This window comes from Corvus kubaryi, unplaced genomic scaffold, assembly GCF_017639235.1.
Source record: "Corvus kubaryi isolate FWS band 111438036 unplaced genomic scaffold, C.kubaryi_AGA036_p1.0 37385, whole genome shotgun sequence".
Taxonomy (NCBI): Eukaryota; Metazoa; Chordata; class Aves; order Passeriformes; family Corvidae; genus Corvus; species Corvus kubaryi.
This window is the reverse complement of record NW_024581127.1, coordinates 11172031-11191131: the sequence shown is the minus strand read 5'-3', so window position 1 is coordinate 11191131 and position 19101 is coordinate 11172031. Positions and strand designations below refer to the sequence as shown.

At 38.0% G+C, this 19101-nt stretch overlaps 1 protein-coding gene across 1 annotated transcript; it reads left to right on the top strand.

The window, feature by feature from the left end:
- The first annotated feature begins 371 nt into the window (after window positions 1-371).
- CALB1 (calbindin 1) lies at window positions 372-18856 on the top strand. The gene is made up of 11 exons (XM_042035802.1): window positions 372-555; window positions 852-928; window positions 5542-5616; window positions 10244-10327; window positions 10406-10462; window positions 13427-13504; window positions 15909-15964; window positions 16064-16103; window positions 16191-16244; window positions 16377-16448; window positions 16861-18856. Exons 1-11 carry the CDS (start codon window positions 474-476, stop codon window positions 16972-16974), a joined length of 789 nt encoding a protein of 262 aa, XP_041891736.1. The 5' UTR covers window positions 372-473; the 3' UTR covers window positions 16975-18856.
- Window positions 18857-19101: the final 245 nt, after the last annotated feature.

The window sequence follows — 19101 nt, the reverse complement described above, 5'->3', positions numbered from 1 at the left end:
AGGGCCCTCTTCCACACGGAAGCCCCATGGCTAATCTGGGAGGCTGTGCTCATCCTCTGTCCCCACGTCCCATGGGCGCGCTCTCCAAAGCAAGGGATGCGCGGTAACTCCTGGGTGGGTCGTTCAGCGCTGCTCTCTCTGCTCGGGGCTCCCCGCTCGGCACCCACACACCCCTCCCACGTCGAGGGGTGTCGATTCCCGAGGGCTCCGCCGCCGGGCTGCCCCCAGCCGCGGTGCCGCCGTAGGGAGACCCCGGCCCCCCCGCGCAGGGCGGGGAGGGCGCGCCGGGGCCCGCGGAGAGGGAGGGCAGCACCGGGGGGAGTGGCCCGGCCGGGACGGCCTCATAAATAGCCCTCGGCGGGGCGGCGGCGGGAGGAGCCGTCGGAGCCGCCGTCGTCGCCGCGCCGGCCGCGGTCAGAGTCGAGTCAGGACCGCGGACAGCGCCCCCCCCGCGCCCCCGCCCCGCGCCCACCATGACGGCGGAGACCCACCTGCAGGGCGTGGAGATCTCGGCCGCGCAGTTCTTCGAGATCTGGCACCACTACGACTCCGACGGTGACTCCTTTCCCCCCGGGGCGGCGGGGGCGCGGGGGGCGAGGGGGGCAAGCCCGCGGGAGGCTGGGGGGACCCCACCGCTGCCCGCCCGAAACCCGCTCGGTCCCCGCTCGCCGCCCGCAGCCTCGGGCGCAGCCCCGGAGCCGTCAGGGGCTGGGACCGGTGCCGGGCGAGGTGCGCGGGGAGCCGCTCGCCTGGAGGGAGCAGCCGGGGCAGAGACGCCCCTGCCGGCGCTGGAGAGCGGACAGAGAGTTTGGAGGGAGCGGTGACGGCAACCGTAACTCTTTCTGTTGTAGGCAATGGGTTCATGGATGGGAAGGAGCTACAAAACTTCATCCAGGAGCTGCAGCAGGCACGGAAGAAGGCAGGCTTGGTAGGTTAATGTTTCGCCCCACTTTCCTGTCTTCTTCGGGAAAGAAGAGTTTTCTTGAGCAAACTCCAGTGCCCCGATTCCTTCCGTTCTCCCTTGCCATCACACGGTTCATGCACCTGCCGCGCCAGGAAAAGGGAAATAGCTTGGTTAGAAATGCGCAGGTTGCAAATCAGATAAATAGTCTGCTTTGGGAAGGTGAAACAAGGGTGCACCTCCCTGAAGAGCAGCTCCCGCTCATACCTTGCCGGGCTACAAGCTGGTACTTCTGACAGTGCTTAAAAAGAAAAGTCAAGAAATGTGTGGATGCTGTCTTTTTATCTTGGAAGGGACCTTGTCCCATTGCAATTAATCTTACCTGATCCAGATATATACTCATTAAAACTGGCGAGGGGGCGGGGGAAGGAAGGGAAGAAAATAGAAAAAGGACGAAAACAAAGATAAAGAGAAAAAAGAGAAAGAGAGAAAACCAACACTTCAGGGTAGTTGGACTCTTAATTTCATGCCTAATGGGCAGCACGGGCTGAAATGCGTTTCTGCCCCTTGGTGGTCACTAAATAGATCTGCAGATGACTCCTAAACACTTACTGCTCTTCACCGAGAGTGTGAGTACCAAATCCTGGCTGTTTAAATGGCTCAGAGAGACAGCGAAGTTTTTGACAGTGTTGTCAAAACACTTCTGCATGTGAGTTATCGAAACATTAATTAATAATTTCCTCCAAACTATACCCATATGGGGGGAAAAGAAAAGGGAGAAAGAATGAAATTAAAGGTTGCATGTAAAGATACAGCCACTTCTAGCATATAACTTAGTGGAATCGGTCTAAATGAATCTATGCTAAAAGACTTCCGAAGAAATAAAAAAAATTTACAGTTTAAGTGGATGATGTGTGCAGGGAGGAAATACATTAATAGTTCATAATAAGAATGCCTCCAAATTGAGAAGTAGCTTTTCAATAACTAAATTTGCTTTGAAAGTTCCTGTATATCTAAGACTAAATACAGAAAAAAATTAATATTAATATAAATTATTAAAACATTAATATCTTAATTGTTTTTGTGGAAAATTGTATCATATTAATTGTATGAGTACAAACTTTACAGACATGAAAATTTGTCTCCCAGCAATGCCTCTAATGTTACTGCAGTCTAAGTACCAGTTAATTCCTGTTAGAGACATTGCTGTAGGCTCTCATTTTCCTGAGTGCAAGTTCAAACTAAAACTAAAAATAAAATAAAACAAAACAAAAGTTAAAAAAACCCAAAAAACAAAAAAACTAAACAGAAAATTGGGAAAGGAATGTGGGTTTTTTAGAGGGAAAAAGTCTATTTTTTTTTCACAGAAAAAAGATTGAACAACTTCAATACGTTTCAAGTACTGGAAGAGAACAAATGTCTCTTCTATACTAAAGTGCAGAAAACATAAGTTTGCCCAGTAGAAAGAAGATATTAAAGCCTCTTTATATTTAGCATGAATGGCATTGTTAGTAGAAATGCTAATATATTATTGAGTAGTTAAAAAATTAATCAGAAGCTCAAGGAAAAAAATATTTGTAATTTTAGGATCTTTCTCTCTCAAAGCAAGTGTGCATCTCTTTAAAACATAGCCTACTCAAAGCAACACAGAAAACCTTTCAGGATTATTCTTATCTGCTACAAATTTTTTAATATATATGGGTTTTTTTAAATAACCCCTGCCATTATCTCACACTGTATTATAAAAATGCTCAGATGTTTAAGTTCTTCTGTTCCATTTCTCTGATTCAAACCTATCTTTGGAGTGTTCTGCTGAAAAGAACAATCTACAGTAGCAACACCAAATTCAGCACCTGGTCTGTGGGCTCTGGAGTCTGGCTGTATGTCATCTTAGGTTTCAAATCTAACCTGATTCTTGTGTTTGAAGGCTCATTTGCTAAACAAGCATCTCATTAGTTCATTTCTTGTCTCAGGGGATACTAATTCAGTACCTTTGAATATTTATTCTTTAGCCAGAAGGGACACATTGAGAAACTAGTGTAGGTTATATGTCATTTCCTTGTCTGTCCTTCTTTTAACACCCCAAAGCTTCTTTGTCATCATTAACTTCTGCATTTCAGGTCACTCTTCTGCTCACTTTTTTTGAAATATTCAATTATGCATTCTTCATTGCTGGATTTTACATCAGTCATGCCATATGCATTAAAGAATCACATTGATGCTGTCATTGAATAGGAAGGTTTAATATTTCCCAATATTCTTCCCAACTACAGAACTCTTCTAATTATGTTCTGATGCTAATCCTTGTATTAATCCACTCAGTAAGCCTGTACTTTCACAGCTGCTTTTTCTCAGACAGAGAGGTAGCATACAGCTTGATTCAGGCTAGCCCCCCTGAAAGGGGGGAATGTCTACTTAGAAGTTTTAGTGCTTGGGCTTTGGTAACATTAGGCCTTTTTGCTTCATGCATTATGGTAGATACTGAATTGATCTGATATAATTTCAGCCATGTTAAAAGAACTGCCTCTTTTTAAAGGCAAAAGCTACAAAAGTATATAAACATAGCTTCCGTTTATTGTGACCCACATTTATGCAATACATTCTCTATTTGGGTGCACCAACTGCCAAAAGAAAGTCTGGGGTGTAAATGACTAATGCAGAGGTTGATAAAGTGTCAATAGGTGGATCTTGTCTGAGCTGTTCCACATCCGTTTCTCACTTTCCCTGCCTATATAGATAATGACAACATTTCTGCACAAAAATGCATGCTTTATGAATACAGTCGTGTAAGTGTTTCTGTAGTGCCAACTATCCTTACATTTTCAAATCATATCAAAAAAAGCTATTTTTTTGCAGTTGTTGGACAAGTATCTTTTCTGAGGTGTCTGACTGAGGCGTGAAGGGTTAGTTTCTTCACTTCAAAAATTGAGTACTGCGTCTGTATCAGGTTTAGGACTAGTCTTGGTTAAATTTAGGCATTTTTATTTGACCAAAAATATTTATTTGAATAACATAAATAACTCTTCAAGCAGCTTATAAGAGGGTGAAGAGAACACCAAAAATACACCATCATTTCTGAATAATGAACTAAGAGGACAAGTTTCCTGTTTTGTTTAGCCTGTAATCAACTGTGCCGCCTTCAACTGGCTGAACACCAAAAATTCACCATCATTTCTGAATAACGAACTAGAGGACAAGTTTCCTGTTTTGTTTAACCTGTAACAATTATGCCTCCTTCAACTGGCTGGACACTGTCTGGAACTGCAGAGCTGCTATTAGAAAGATTAGTAAAATATTTAACCAGGACTAATTAAAATCCGAGTGTCTAATTCTCCATTCTATCTGCTAAGAAAACTTGTCCCCACTTTGGGATCATTAGATGAAAGGTGACTTTGAAGTCCATTGTATTAATAACCACATCTCTAATTAAAGCCATGGCAAATTACTAACCTGCCATGGATGACTTTGACGGAAATAGGATACTAGGCCGTGATTGTATCAGCCACAAGGAACTGACATTTTAGTTAGCTTTGGCAGGTGAAATTTGGGACAAGCTACAATGGACTTTGTACAACTGAGATTTCACTGTGTCTCCAGTGAGAAAATCACTTAGGTCCCATATAATCAGATCTATTATAACAACTAAACCTTTAATTTCCAAAGTCTGATGTAACTTCATCTATAACTGTAGAATTGTCCATTGTTTTAACGTGACTGTAACCCTGTTTTTGCTGCATGGTTCACTAGCTTCCACCTCTAAGAAATACAATGAAAATTAGAAGTTTCATCAGTATTGAAGGTTGGTGACAGCTCATATCAAAGCAAGGCAGGTTAAGTTGAAGTGTGAAATCAAATATTTAGATATTTACCCCAAGGCTGGCACATTTTGGCATAACCTAGAATGAGGATAGTCTTTAGAGAACAGATGTATAGCAGGGACCATAATTTATATGGACAACTATGATGGCTTTATTCTGTCAGATTTAAGGTACTTCTTAAAGTTTTCTCCCACCTAAATCTCCCTCTCTACATTTAAGCAGTGACATTTTGACTCTGTTTCCATGATAACCAAATACTAAACAGTGAAAAACATGACATTGTGATGAGTTCTTTTAAGACTAAAATAGCATCCATTGTTCAGGAGAAATCCACTCAAAGACGTGGAAAAACTATTTTGGTGTTCAGATGTATTATACTGAAATTTTTTCCTTATTTTGAAAGATTCCGCACTGCCTTCGAGTTACTAATTTAAAAATGAAAACTGAAAAAATGGACTAATAATTGCCTATGAACTTCACTGTCACCCTCTTAAACAAAGGAACTGTTAGACACATCTTCCAACACATCTGTCTTTGTAATTTTTTTTCGTTCTGTAAACTAAAATAAGAGTTCTAAGTATTTAGATGCCAATCATTTCCACTGGCTATAATATAATTCCCTAGGAAGTAAAATTTATCAGAATGGCATTATTTATGACAAAACACAATGCTCATTTTCATTTAAACTTGACGAGTGTAGCTGCAATGTGTGAGTCCTTCATTAAATGTGGAATATTATTTGACAACTAATAGATTATTCAAGTAAGTTTACGTATGTTTCTTGTGTTTTAAAGTAATGATTCTATCATTGTGACTTTCTAGGATTTAACACCTGAAATGAAAGCTTTTGTGGACCAATACGGGAAGACTACTGATGGAAAAATAGGTATAGTTGAGGTAAGATAGTTACTTTGTAAATTTACTTGAAGGAAATGCATTTAGCACAGAACAATGTGAGCATAATATGCCAATACTTAGGATTTTTAGATAGACAGAATATTTCTTCCTCTCCTTTTTTTCTTTTCACTAACAAAATTTTTTCATTAACAAAAAGTAATGTTTTCCTTACCACATTCCAGACTTTTCACCACAAGTAATTTAACTTTTCTCTCATTATTAAATAAAAATAAGCATCAATAGCGATTTGGTTTTCTACAAGGTAGATAAAAATTCCATTTTAGAAATTTAAATTTAAAAGGTAATTTGATGAAGAGTGATGTGCTGTAGTGCTGCCTGTGATTTTGAGCTAATGCTCTGTCACCATTCCTAATAGTGATACTAGGATACTCGATAACACCCGAGTGAACTTAATTAAGCAGTCACTGTATGTAGTCTATTCTGAAAAACAACACATATGGCAAGTCAGCATGTTAATTATGATAAATGTAAACAAAATTTTAATAGTAATTGTGATTCCAAAGAAAGAATTTCTTAGGATTTCCTTTCTTGAACTTTAACAGAACTTCAGGCAGAAAATTCTCACACTCCTTACTCCCATTTTCTAAAGAGGCCGAAGATAACCAACAACTTCTCCTCATTCAGCTGCTCAACAATTGTATAACTTAGACAACTTGCTAGGAAGGGGGGAACCTTTGTGTTTTCTCTCACTTTAACTCTTCAGCACTGCAAGTCAAAAAGGAGAGTTTGTGGGGTTATGGGGTTACAGTTTGAGAAGTCACTTCTCTGAGCTTAACAACTCATTTATGTCACTCTGAGTGCAGTGAGACTGCAGTTTTATTATTAAATGATACTATTTTTTTTTCCTGATAATAAGAAATCTGACCTAGAGAGCTAATTAAGAAACAGCTGGAAACAAACCAGTCCTGCAAAATTTCTACAGTGACCAGCTTTGGGTCAGTATCTAATTTTAAAACAGAGGACTGAATAGAATCTGCAGAAGTCAATGGAAAGTATCGCTGCTGATGCAATAGATCATTTCAAGATACCTTTTCTCCTCTGTCATATGTCTGAATTTTATATACTTGTTTAAAGGCATATGTAATTATGACTAAACTACCATAGAAATATGAACAATTTGTTTCACTTGCAGCCACAGCTGATTTTTAAAAGTGCATCTTTTGACAATAGTTAGCATTGATGAATAGCTTTGCATCTAGAAAGAAGTAGTATTTATTTGGTACAACAAATTTTTTGGTTTTGGACTAACGGATGCGTATTTATTTGTTATTGAACAATTTAGTCTTTTTGAATATAGCAAGCACTGGATGCAAGAAGAATGTGTGAACAGTGCCTGAAAAAGACTGTGCTCCTTCACTCGGGAAAGATAACTGGAAGTTTTACCTTTCAAATTCTATTTCTGATTCTGATATTGACTTAATGAGTGAAGATGAGCAAATCTAATAGGGTCTGATATGGCTCACCACCCCCAGTGGAGTGCCAAACATACTCAGCATCCACGGAAGCAACTGAATAGTGTGATAGTATGGAGTTCAGTGTCTAAAGGGACTTTCTCCCTTAATATAGCAGTTTCCAAACCCAATAGCTATATTTTATTTCCCTTACATCAGCATGATGCTTGATTTGGAAACTGCTGATGGGACTCGTGAAATGTGTGGTACATGCAGAGCAGTATGATATCAAAGTTGGTATTTGGACTTGATTCTCCTTCCTTATAAAAAAAAAAGTATGCAGTAATTCCAGATTGTTCCTGTTTACATAGTATATCAAACAGTTTTTCTGAAAATTGTGTGAATGCTGTTTAAAAAACCTTACGTAAAGCCGTTCAGACTCCCAGCTCTCATAATGAACATGCAGAATTTGATGAAGAATGTGCTAGTGAATAATGAATTTTCAGGAAAGGTCTGTTGACTGAGATAAAGAGGAGGCCTGGATGGCTTCATAGAGGAAAGAGTGGATTTTCAGCTCAGATTAAGTGTTGTTTCTGTCTTTGCAAGCAGACTGCAGTTAGTTCGCTGGCTATTATCCAGAGTCCTCCAGCTAAAGGCAGAGCCTGACCTGCCCACTTTCTTGCCATTGTGTAATAGACCTTTAATTCACCTTCTGTACTCATTGAGACCAATGCTTTTACTAAAATGTGGCTGTGAAACCCAAGGTTTCAAAACTCAGAACTGCGGCAATTTCTCATTCAAATTATTTGAAGATTACTGCTGTCATAAAAATGACTACTTATTAGCCTAGAATATTCTTTGTACTCCCATGCTCTATTATGGGATTTTAAAAAGCAAATTCACTCTATTAGGTGAAAGGAATTTTAAATAGCATTAAATATCAACTGAATTTACTTAGAGAACAATGTCTAGGAAAAAGTTCTGATATTGTTTTAGGTACCGAGAGTATTTTTTCTGCTAGGTAACCTATAAAGACACACCTCACCCTGCAGCTGACCAGAGAGGAGACAAACCAGTCTTAGGCTTTGTCCTCTATTATTTGTGATCCAGAGATAACCAACCTTCTCCATAAAAGCAGCAAGGCTAACTAAACTAAACTACTATTGCTGCTATAAGCAGACTCACAGTGGTCTGCACTCTTCGTTGAACATGCTCACAAAGTCCACCTATGCTTATCCACACAAAGAAATCATCATTTAAAATAGCCCCAGGTTTCCATCTTTCTTCTTGGTAGTGGTATAAAACTGGGACTGGGAAGTCGAACCAGTTTCCACACAATCCACTCATCCCTCAGTACTGCAGTTTTCCACAAAAAGCAATTTAATGTTTTCCCCTGAGACTTACAAGGGGTGAGAGGTATAGCTTAAAATAAGGTAATTTTCTTCCAGAGGTAATATATTCTGTACCTCAAATACAGTTTGTTAGTGCTAATAAGCTGTTAATGATCCTTTCACAGTTACTATTTTACAGTGCCCTTGCAAAATTCACAGGAGTTAGCTATGTCATTGAATGACATCTTATTTATATTTTCCACACAAGCAAACCCTCTCCCATTGTTATAATCAGTCACTTCTCTCAAACTCTCTTTTTTATTCTAAACAGTTCTTCCATTCAACATTTGCTGTTAAATAGGAACGCACACTGAAAATCAAAGCTTTTCTGTCATGAGAGAAATAAAGACATTTTTTCATAAATCAGGACAAGTTACACACATTTAGCTACTGCGTACACATAAATATATACTTACCCACAAGTGTATATGCTATTTATAATGGAGTAGGTTTTGAAAGCTGCTGACAAAAATGCATTTCTTAGGTCGATTTTGGTTTCGTGTTCAGCCACTTAGCAAAAGTACTCAGAAGCCTCTGGTGGGCCTGACAGCCTGTCATCAGCTGTGCCATTTCTGTAAGGAGAGTGCTCTGATGTGTCTTTTCATCTGTACCAACACTGAAGAATTTAACTGATTCCTTCTATATATGATTTAAGAGAAACAAGAGATATGTCTCCATAACTTTGTTGTGTCTGTGGGGTGGGAGCTGAAGTCACTTACGGCTCTGCTGGATCCCAATAAAACAGCCTCAGCAATTAGGCAACAGCACTGAAATAGGCAGAACAAAAGATTCGAGGGTGTGAAATGGAGGCAGAAAAACAAAAATTTGAATCAAAATTTTAAGATGGGACTCCAGAAAGTCTGCAGATGTCATTTTACATAAAAGTATGCAGCTAAGAAATCTGTCTTTCTCCATTTTCTCCATAGTAAGCACAGCTGGTCTATTCTTCAAGTAAAGTTTTTTTAATCAAAACACATTTCATACATTTTGAGGACAGAAAAAAGAAATTGGGCTTTTGTTAAAAACAAATCATGATTCTACATTAAATTATACAGCATACTTTCCATCTTCCAGATTTGTCACTTGCCAAAATTGAGTTATAGTAAATGAACATTTTCAATAATCAGTACAATAATGTCTGATTTTAAAAAAGCCTTTTGTAGAGAAGAGGCATTGGAAGAACTATCCCTGGTTTTGCAGGGCTAAAAGCCCTCTTGATTTCTTTCTGGTATTTATAGCTCTTTTTGAACACATCTCTGTGACTGACAAATGAGAACTGCCTTCCCTTACCCTCCCTGTTTTCTTTTTTTTCTCCTGGCCTTTCCTTATATTTAGCCATTTAAATTAAACATGTGTTCTTCATGTCAGTGTTCCTTTCTTTCTTCCTCTTCCTTGGTATCTGTGAGTAGTCTGTATTTCTCAGTTTCTTAATTCATGGTCCTTCACACTTATCCTCTGTGAATCCCTGTGTTACGCTTTCCCTTCATGCTGATTCAAAGGATTTTAACACAGATTCTAATTCTGCGTGGGTGAATTTTTTTCAGCTTTCCCCAGCTACCCTTTTGGTAAAGTGTTACCTCACTCCCTTCTCTCAGACTTCAATTCTGTTTGACCTTGATGACTATGACAAAGCTGCAAGCCAGAAGCCTTTCGGAGGCATCTTCCAGACACTTCAGCTAGCAGGATGAAGCTTCCAAGGGGGCCGCGATATGGCAGTATGAGCACAAAGAATTTCATATGCTTTTAAAAATCATCATGCTCTATTACAGGCTGAGGCGGCCTAATGAAGAGCCAAAATTTAATCTTTCTTCAATTCTGTTACAGCTTGCTCAGGTATTGCCAACGGAAGAGAATTTCCTGTTGTTCTTCAGATGCCAGCAGCTAAAGTCAAGTGAAGATTTCATGCAGGTACAGTATGAAAAGTTGCCTGTTGTAAGACCTGCTTGCCATAAACGTATCATTAAAGCATTCACATTCTGATTGCAGACATGGAGGAAATATGACAGCGACCACAGTGGCTTCATTGATTCTGAGGAACTTAAGGTAAACCAGTATCTACGAGCATGCATAACATGAGAACAGGTGTTGGATCACAGCCTGTGCTGCTATCTCTTTCTTCAGATACCCACTTGTGCATGTTTTTGCATTTCAAACATGACAAAAATGCAATACAATTAGCTGATTTTTTGTCGTCAGTAAATTATTTAAAGTGAAACTCTAATCTGATCAATGTTTTTTTTAAGCCATGTTTTAATTCAGATCAGTGTTGGTATCAAGTGACTCAGAGTACTAGGTAGCTTAGAAGTAAGAAAGATTAAGAAAGCAAGATGAGTCTCTGACAGCTATGTTGGTTATTATTTTGGCCTCTTAGGGAAAAGGGCTGCTTTGTTGTGTTTTTTCTTAAGAGCATCACTACTATTAATCACTATGGTGCTGGGCAGATTATGCTGTCTCAAGTACCACGTAACCCTACAATTTCCTCTGTAATACTGTTAGACTAACACAAATGGAATTACGCTGCCTCTGCTTGGTTAACCTAGTAGGATTTCGATATCAGCTTTAATATGCACAAATAAGAGCAAAATCTAGGTTATCCCATTAGCCATCTCAGCCTTGCACAGTTAAGAAATCGTAAAACAAGAGTGATTTTATTTCACTAGTCATACAACCAACATCAATTTGTCAATGCTGAGTTAGTGTCACGGAGTCACAGGGTGGTTGTTAGGGACCTCTGGAAGTCATCTGGTCCAACCCCTCTGCTCGAGCAAGACCACTCAGAGCCAGTTTTCCAGGACCTTGTTCAGATGACCTTTGAATCTCTCCAAGAATGAAGATTCTACAGCCTCCATGGGCAGGCAACCTGTGCTAGTGCTCTGTCATCCTTGCAGTGAAAATGTGTTTCCTGATGTTCAGAGGGAACATTTTGTGTTTACCTTTGTGGCCACTGCCTCTGGTCCTGTCAGTAGCCTAGCTCCATCCTCTTTGCACCCTCTCTTGAAGTATTTATATACTTTGATGATGTTCTCCTGAAGCTCCTCTTCTCCAAGCTGAAGCGTCCCAATTCTCTCTGCCTTTCTTCATAGGAAAGATGCTCATATACAACAGCTTTCTGAGTAGAAAGGTGCCATTTTCCACAGTTCAACTGCATTTGATTCATTTACATTCAAAGGAATCAAAGCAATTCAAAGCAAGAGAAAGATCTAGCAGTGTTTATCCATCTAATTTGGACTATTTTGCTCATATGTGATATAAAGAAGAGTTACATAAGTTTTAAATAAAGCACCAGGAGATCAAACTGTCCAAAATCTTAGAGTTTTTCTGCTCAGAAAAGGAATCCATGACCAAAAATTCACATCTTTTTTCCTTTTCGCTTTCTCTTTTGAGTTCGATATCTGTGTGACATTTGCTGGGGATCTAAGCTTAGGGTAACCCTCAGGCAGACAAGCCCATTCTTCTGCTGACTGGTTGTGTCAGGTTGGTGTATTTAAAGTTGATAGGATCAGGAAAAGGTAGCACTTGAGAACTCTCCAGCTGTTAGGTGATGCCTGCTGACTGCTATATTTTAAAATAGACTTTTAAAAGGCAGGGCTGATTGAGGACCAGCTGAAGAATGAAGGTATTTTAACTGAATCTCTAATGGTCCATCTCTCTTGTGCTATGAGGTTTTGTTTGCCTCAGAGAAAGAGGCCATTTTAACACCAAAAATAAGACATAACTGTCCAGTTTTATTTTTAGATCAGTATTTCTTGGCAAGACGGAACATTTTTAAGTATTTTCTATGGGAGGAGTACACCCACTTACAACTTTGTAAGTGAAATTTAAGCTGGAAATCAGGAAAACTTTCTAACAATAGTAATGGGAGTAGAATGTGTTGTCTAAGGGGGAGGCAGACTCTTCATCATTGCCGGTATTAGGAAAGGTTTGGCAATAGCTCAGATCAGAGAGTAATTCAGGAAGTTTAGATAGATAGGATCCTTTCTTGAGACATAGGATCCTTTCTTGAGACATGGACTGAATAGCCTTCTAATTTCCCTTCCACTTTTATTTTCCATTGAAGCACACAACATTAAACATGTTTCCATAACATCCATTCACAACATTCCAGTCGTGTTCTTTGTTATACAAGCTACCAGGAAGGGCCTCCAGCATGGAGGGGGCCAGACTAGAAGAACTATAGTGGGTGTTAGTCATACAACTATTGACATGCTTGCATTCAGGTTCAGGAATACAAGTATATTTTCTTATAAGCTCCCCCATTTTCTATCTTGAAATGTGGCCAGAAATTCCACAAAGATAATGACACTCCAACTGATGACAGGAATTAGGTCCTTTATCAGGTCCTGTAATGCCCTTGCTATACAGTTTCGTATCTTTCATTTTTGATGTCACAGACCTAGTACAGAAATCTAAAACACTGAATGGGTGGAAACCATCTTATTTTTTTAAGTAAAAATGGCTGGTGTTTTAAGTCATATGTCATCAAATTCTCATTCAAAAATGCAATGAAATTGGCTGCACATATTTAAAATACATGGTAGGAAGAAATATTCACTTCTAGCTTCAGGTACTGCCATAGGCAAGGACGAAACTTGCTTAATCATTGATCGTTTCTGTAAAATTGTTCCTATGTTGCAAAAGTGATTAGGCATCCAAGTTTTCAAGGAGACCCAAGGTTAATTAGTTTAGTTTACTGATAGAGCTGATTAAGAAGCAGTATACTTGAAAGCCAAACTTTTTTCCAAATTCACAATACAACAAATGGCATATAATGCAGGAAGTTTTATTAGCTACTTTTTCCGAACAAATTGCAATATATTTGAACTTACCAAAAGAAACATGTATTCGTAGTTGTTGATGACTATTTTTTTCCTACTTATTTGGAACTTCAGTAGTAAATACTAAAGTGGAAGTAAAATAGTATTTCCCATTACTTTAATCTGAAGTTAGCAAATCAAACATTTTATACTGTAGATAAAAATTCACCTATTACTCTATTTATTTTAACAGAGCTTCTTGAAAGATTTATTACAGAAAGCAAATAAGCAGATTGAAGACTCAAAGCTAACGGAATACACAGAAATAATGGTAAGGTTATTTACAGGCATAATGGATTAATCCAAATTCTGTTTATCATTAGCCAGTGGAAGGCTCCAAATGACTTGGAGACCCTCCAGGTCCCAGTCAGACTATGACATTGCAAGAGAGAGACAGCTGTGGCACCTATCCCTGCAAGTATTTCTGCAGCTACAGAGCTTTAATGGGCAGTTTGCAGGACTTCTTAAGAAGAAAAGCCCAGGAATTTTTAACCTTCTGGGTATTTATATAATATCATGCCATGCCATTGTATTTTCCCTGTTTTCTTCCTTGTGCCACTACTTGTAAAACCAAAACCAAAATCTTCACATTTCATGGGAGCAAAACTGTTCTTGTCATAATTATATTATTATATTTAGATCAAATTAATTTGGTGTTATTTTCTATGCTTTGCCTTCTTACAGTGCTGTGGTGTCTGTCTCTTGTCTTAAAAGCCATCATTGCATGGTGGCTTCCTTAGATTTACAGACATCTCACACATTCCTTCTCCCCTTGCTTCACAAAAGATAAACTGATGTTTTAGATAAACACTGTAGCAAAACTGTTGCTTCCCTGGCCTCAAATCAGCCCATCCTTGGAACAATCCATCCATCCCATTGCTATGGTTCTTCATGGTAATGACCAGTACTAGCTTCTGCATGGGCTTTTCAATAAAAAAAAGACCAGAACTCTGGTCTTCAGCAAATGTATAACATTACATTTTTTGTTTTACCAGCTTGTTTTCGTCCTAAAATACTTTTAACAATCAAAAATGTGCTAGGTAGGTGTACTAGCCCTCAAACTGGCTTAAGATTGGCAGAACAAAACTTGTGTTTCTCCTGGAAAAGGTCTGCTGGTTCCATTGTACCAGTATAAGCCATTTACATAGAATTGTCACTGTTCATTCACAGCTGAAGACAACATTTTTGTTCAGGGAGCTTTTTGACCTCTATCCTGAAGTATGCTGTAAGTTCTGGCCTCTGCTGAGACACACAATGACAAAGAATGTAGCTATAAGAGAAAAAAAGATAAGCCCAGCTCTCCAATAATCTCCTCAGAAAACAGAAGGATAGTAGAAAATGCACAGTCCTGAGCAGCTGCTGGCAGGCAGAGCCAGTCACTAACAACTCATCAAAATACAAAATAAGTTCACAGCTGCCACTGCTTACCTCCCCCAAATGCAAATCTGCTTTCATGGGAAATGCATGCAAAGCAGATGCTTTTGTACAAAGGAAGGAAGTGCTAAAAGGAACCACGGTGTTGTGTAGAAATAAACATTTGTAGAACGTCACTTTTTTCTGGTATCCTTTGTCATTTATTGTGTATTAACAAAGTGAAATTAGGTCTTTTTTCATTGCATTACATTAGTTCCCTCTTCAAAAGGATATACATTTATGTATCTATGTCAGTACAGGATGTTGCTTTTCCTTTTACCTACTACTTACATCTAAAATGACTGTGACTGCAGGGGATGGGATGGAGTGTGGGTGATGGTGCTTTCAATACAATGTTTTGTAGTCCGCTGCTTTTGTGAGTCTGATACAGCAAGTGCAATGTAATGTTTGAAAGTTAAAAAATGGAACCATACAGACATAAATATTGGAAGAGAAAGTCCTATGCAGGAGCAATGTCTTCATCTGCTTCTAATAGCTATTTTAAGCTGTTTGTGCCTCTCAAGTAGCAGGAGCTCATCCTTTCAAGGCCTCAAAAGAAAACACTTTAATAGTAGAGTTATTGAAAGTTATTAGAAATAGTAATCATTTATTTTGTGGAATTATATTAACATAGTCATAGCTATAATTTAATAATGTTTATTTGGAAAGATTTATTTCTCCATTTGCATACCATCAAGAAAATATGATCATCTGCAACATCTGTTCATTTTTAAAAAAAATGTATCACTGTGACAAAACATTGTCTTTACTTAGATACTTAGACCTAGTCAATTGAATGAAATGTCTGGTGTTTTCTGTGTAGGGAATTGAATGCCGTGGGTTCTATTGCACTTTACCCAACATTTTTTTCATCTTTGTTAATAGAGAATAATGATTCTAGTATCCAATCATGACATTAAGTCAAAAGTAAAATGTTACCACATCAACACTTCTCTCATTTATAAGTAATTACATGCACATTTCTCATACAGGATATTTGTTTGTCATTGAAGGCAGGTTAAGACCTACCTTACTACAGGTTAATCAGAATTGCTCATCTGGTTTCTTATCAAGCTTTTGCAGTAGAATTAATTACTCTAAATTACTTAGTCAGTACTTAAAATAAATGTATTACATAGCAAAAGTGACCTGGGGACATCATTTCAGGATAAAGTTAATTGGATTTAAGTTTTCCAAATAAGTGTTTTCTTCATTAGGATAATTAATTTTGATTAGCAATGTAAAATTATATATTCTTGCAGCTCAGAATGTTTGATGCAAACAATGATGGAAAGTTGGAGCTTACTGAACTGGCCAGGTATGTCTTCTGTTTCTTTTACAAGTGTCATGTACCAAGTGCTGTAATGGGAATAGTTAAATATTTTGACCTTTGTTGTTTTTTTTTTTTTCTCCAAAGACTACTCCCTGTACAGGAAAATTTTCTTATTAAATTTCAGGTATGAATATTCACATTCTTCAGGTAACCTCTCACCATCACACATAACTGGTGTCATTAATGGATTTGTTTTCCTTTTGGCATTTAGGGTGTCAAAATGTGTGCAAAAGAATTCAATAATGCCTTTGAGATGTATGATCAAGTAAGTCTTAAAAAAATGTTTTTATTAACTGTGTAGTTTATTGGCACTTATTTTCTGAATTTGTGGAAAACAAGCCATAACCTCTGGAATTAAAAATAAATTTTTATACTTATCTTTAATGGTATTTTTCAGGATGGCAATGGCTATATAGATGAAAATGAACTTGATGCCCTACTGAAGGATCTCTGTGAAAAGAACAAAAAGGTAATCCTAGAGGACTTCTTTCTCCTTAGAGATTAGATTTAATTTGGATTTTAAGGACACTTTAATCCACCCTAATAAGATAAATATAGAGCTTCTAAGTCATAATTCCTGAAGTCAAAGTACAACTAAAAATTGTGGTGGAAATAATAGCAGTGTAAATCCTGAACTAGAGGAGTTGTGATTACATAGTGACACTGTCAAGAGCTTGCTTGCTTCTGAGACACCAGCTAGCAGCAAGCTAACATATGGCTGTCATATGGATAACATACAAATATATAAAAACATTTTAGTGTGGTACTGTCAGACAGGCTGAGAATACCTGGGATTTTTTCTCCTTTCCTGCCATTGGAAGTAAACTTGTTCATGCTGATAACTAAACAGGATTATAAAGCATTATCTGTTCTTTAAATAGGAATTAGACATTACCAACCTTGCAACATACAAGAAAAGCATCATGGCCTTGTCTGATGGAGGAAAGCTTTACCGAGCAGAACTGGCTCTTATTCTCTGTGCTGAGGAAAACTAGAGCTCTTCTGTCATGTCCACTTAACTAGTGATGTACTCTACACAATAACTGTGCACTATAAGGGAGTAGGCTGTATTTTTAAACTGCATATAGAAAATTAGCCAGGATGTGTGGCACATTCCTTTCAGTTTGTTTCTATACTGTTTGTAATGTACAGTTTTTGTAACAATAAGATCGATAAACAGAATGTCAGTGTTTGGGCCAGTCTGTATATTCAAAAAGAAACTAAATATGTCAGGGTTGGTTTTGGTTGGGTTTCTTGCTTTCATAAACATGGCTGGAGAAAAATTAAACCTGCCAACATTGCTGTGGTCATCATATCCTTTGACACTTGCAACATTTCTTGTTGAACTACGTAACAAAAAGATCTACACATATCTTTCCCATAACAAATAAATGTCGGGTTTTAAAATATATAACATGAATTCAGATTAAATATGATCTAGGTCTGAAATAGGAAAGAGACATTGGCATGTCTGATTTCAAAAATTTAATAAGGCACTAAGAAATATTTTCAGTTGTCAAACCACCCACTTACAGGTCTGTACTCTCTGCAGTCTTACAATTACTCTTCTCATTACGAATTCATAGCATATAGACAAAGCATTTATCTGGAATAGATCTCCATGCAGTAGTTGATAAAAATATAGTGGTCTCAATCTAGCTGTTTTACTGAATTTAAACATAGGCACTTCAGAAATAAATGCCTTTAAACTGTCTTGAAATCCTGGCTAAATGACAGGTAGTATAGTTAATACACAGATTACCATATGATATTATAAGTGTACCTTTCATGACTATTGCTGTGTCAGAGAATATGACAATCCATTTTCTAAACTATTTTCACATTTTGCAGGTTATAATTATTCTAGTAAATTGCTGTTTTTACATCATATTCTGTGTAATCTATAATTAAATTTAATATCCTAAGATTATTGGTGTCTAGTTTGTGTATCTCCTGGATTCTTGTATCTGTACCATGTAAAGGACAAACTGACTATTTTAAAAAAACGTGCCTCCTTGGATATTACACTGAATTACTAGTCTGTATCACTAGCATTAAAATTTGACATTAAATGAAGAAAAAAAAATAGTACAGATTTTATAACAATTTATTAATTTAGTTTACATGGTGGGCTCTGCTTTTTATTATATTAGAGATGTATTTTTTAAATGGGAACTATACTATGAAGCAGCCCTATCTTCTTGCATACTTGGGTTTTTTTGCCTGGCTCCCTTTTTACTTTACACCAGTTTTATGCCAGACAACTTCAGGAATGTCCAGGTCACTGCTCCCAGTAAGTACTGGAGAAGGAAGGAAATTGGGCTGTGTCTTAAAGCCAATAAACCTATGCTGCCTCCATGTACAGCTGTTTCAGAAGCAAATCCAGGTTAGCAGATCAGCTATATACAACTTCTCAGATACATTTCTGTGTCTTATTTAACAAAAGGAAGTAAAAGCATTTTATTTGAAACACGTCTCAAACAGTGAGGCTCAATCCTTCAAGATTACAGTCAATGAACTCCCACTGAAAGGAATCTTTCAATTCCTCAGGTGAACTCAAGCAACTAAATACCATTTCAGGAATGGCCTAATGGCCTTGGGCTCTCTCCAGGCTGAGCCTTGGAAAGTTAAGGGGTAGGTGGTGTTGGATGGGATCTTTCTGGGAAGAAAACCACACAAAAAGCTAAAATAAGGTTAAGCCAGCTCATTCTCACTGTTTTACTCCCACTCCATGCACAGTGATTTAACGTCTTACCTGCTTGTCTCCTCTTTTCTCTATGCAATGTGAAATACAATTGTGTACATTAAGTGAAGGAACAGTGAATCTGCCTATCAGTACAATAAATGATTGATATTGTTCATACTGTGCACTTGAAATCCTGGATTTTGCCTTATTTTAACATTTTAACAGTGTAAAGAAAAAACCCCAAACCTTGTGTGTAAAAATATGTTTGCTACATCATTACAGTGAGAGATAAAGCTTTTAAAATGTTTTGACAGAGTCACCACAGAAACTGAAATCTGTCTTCCTGAACATGAGTAAAGTTTACTGTCATAGATCCATTCTGAAGCTACTGAAGCTCTTCTGCTACTGCTGCTGCCCACCAGCTGGCTCTGCTGCA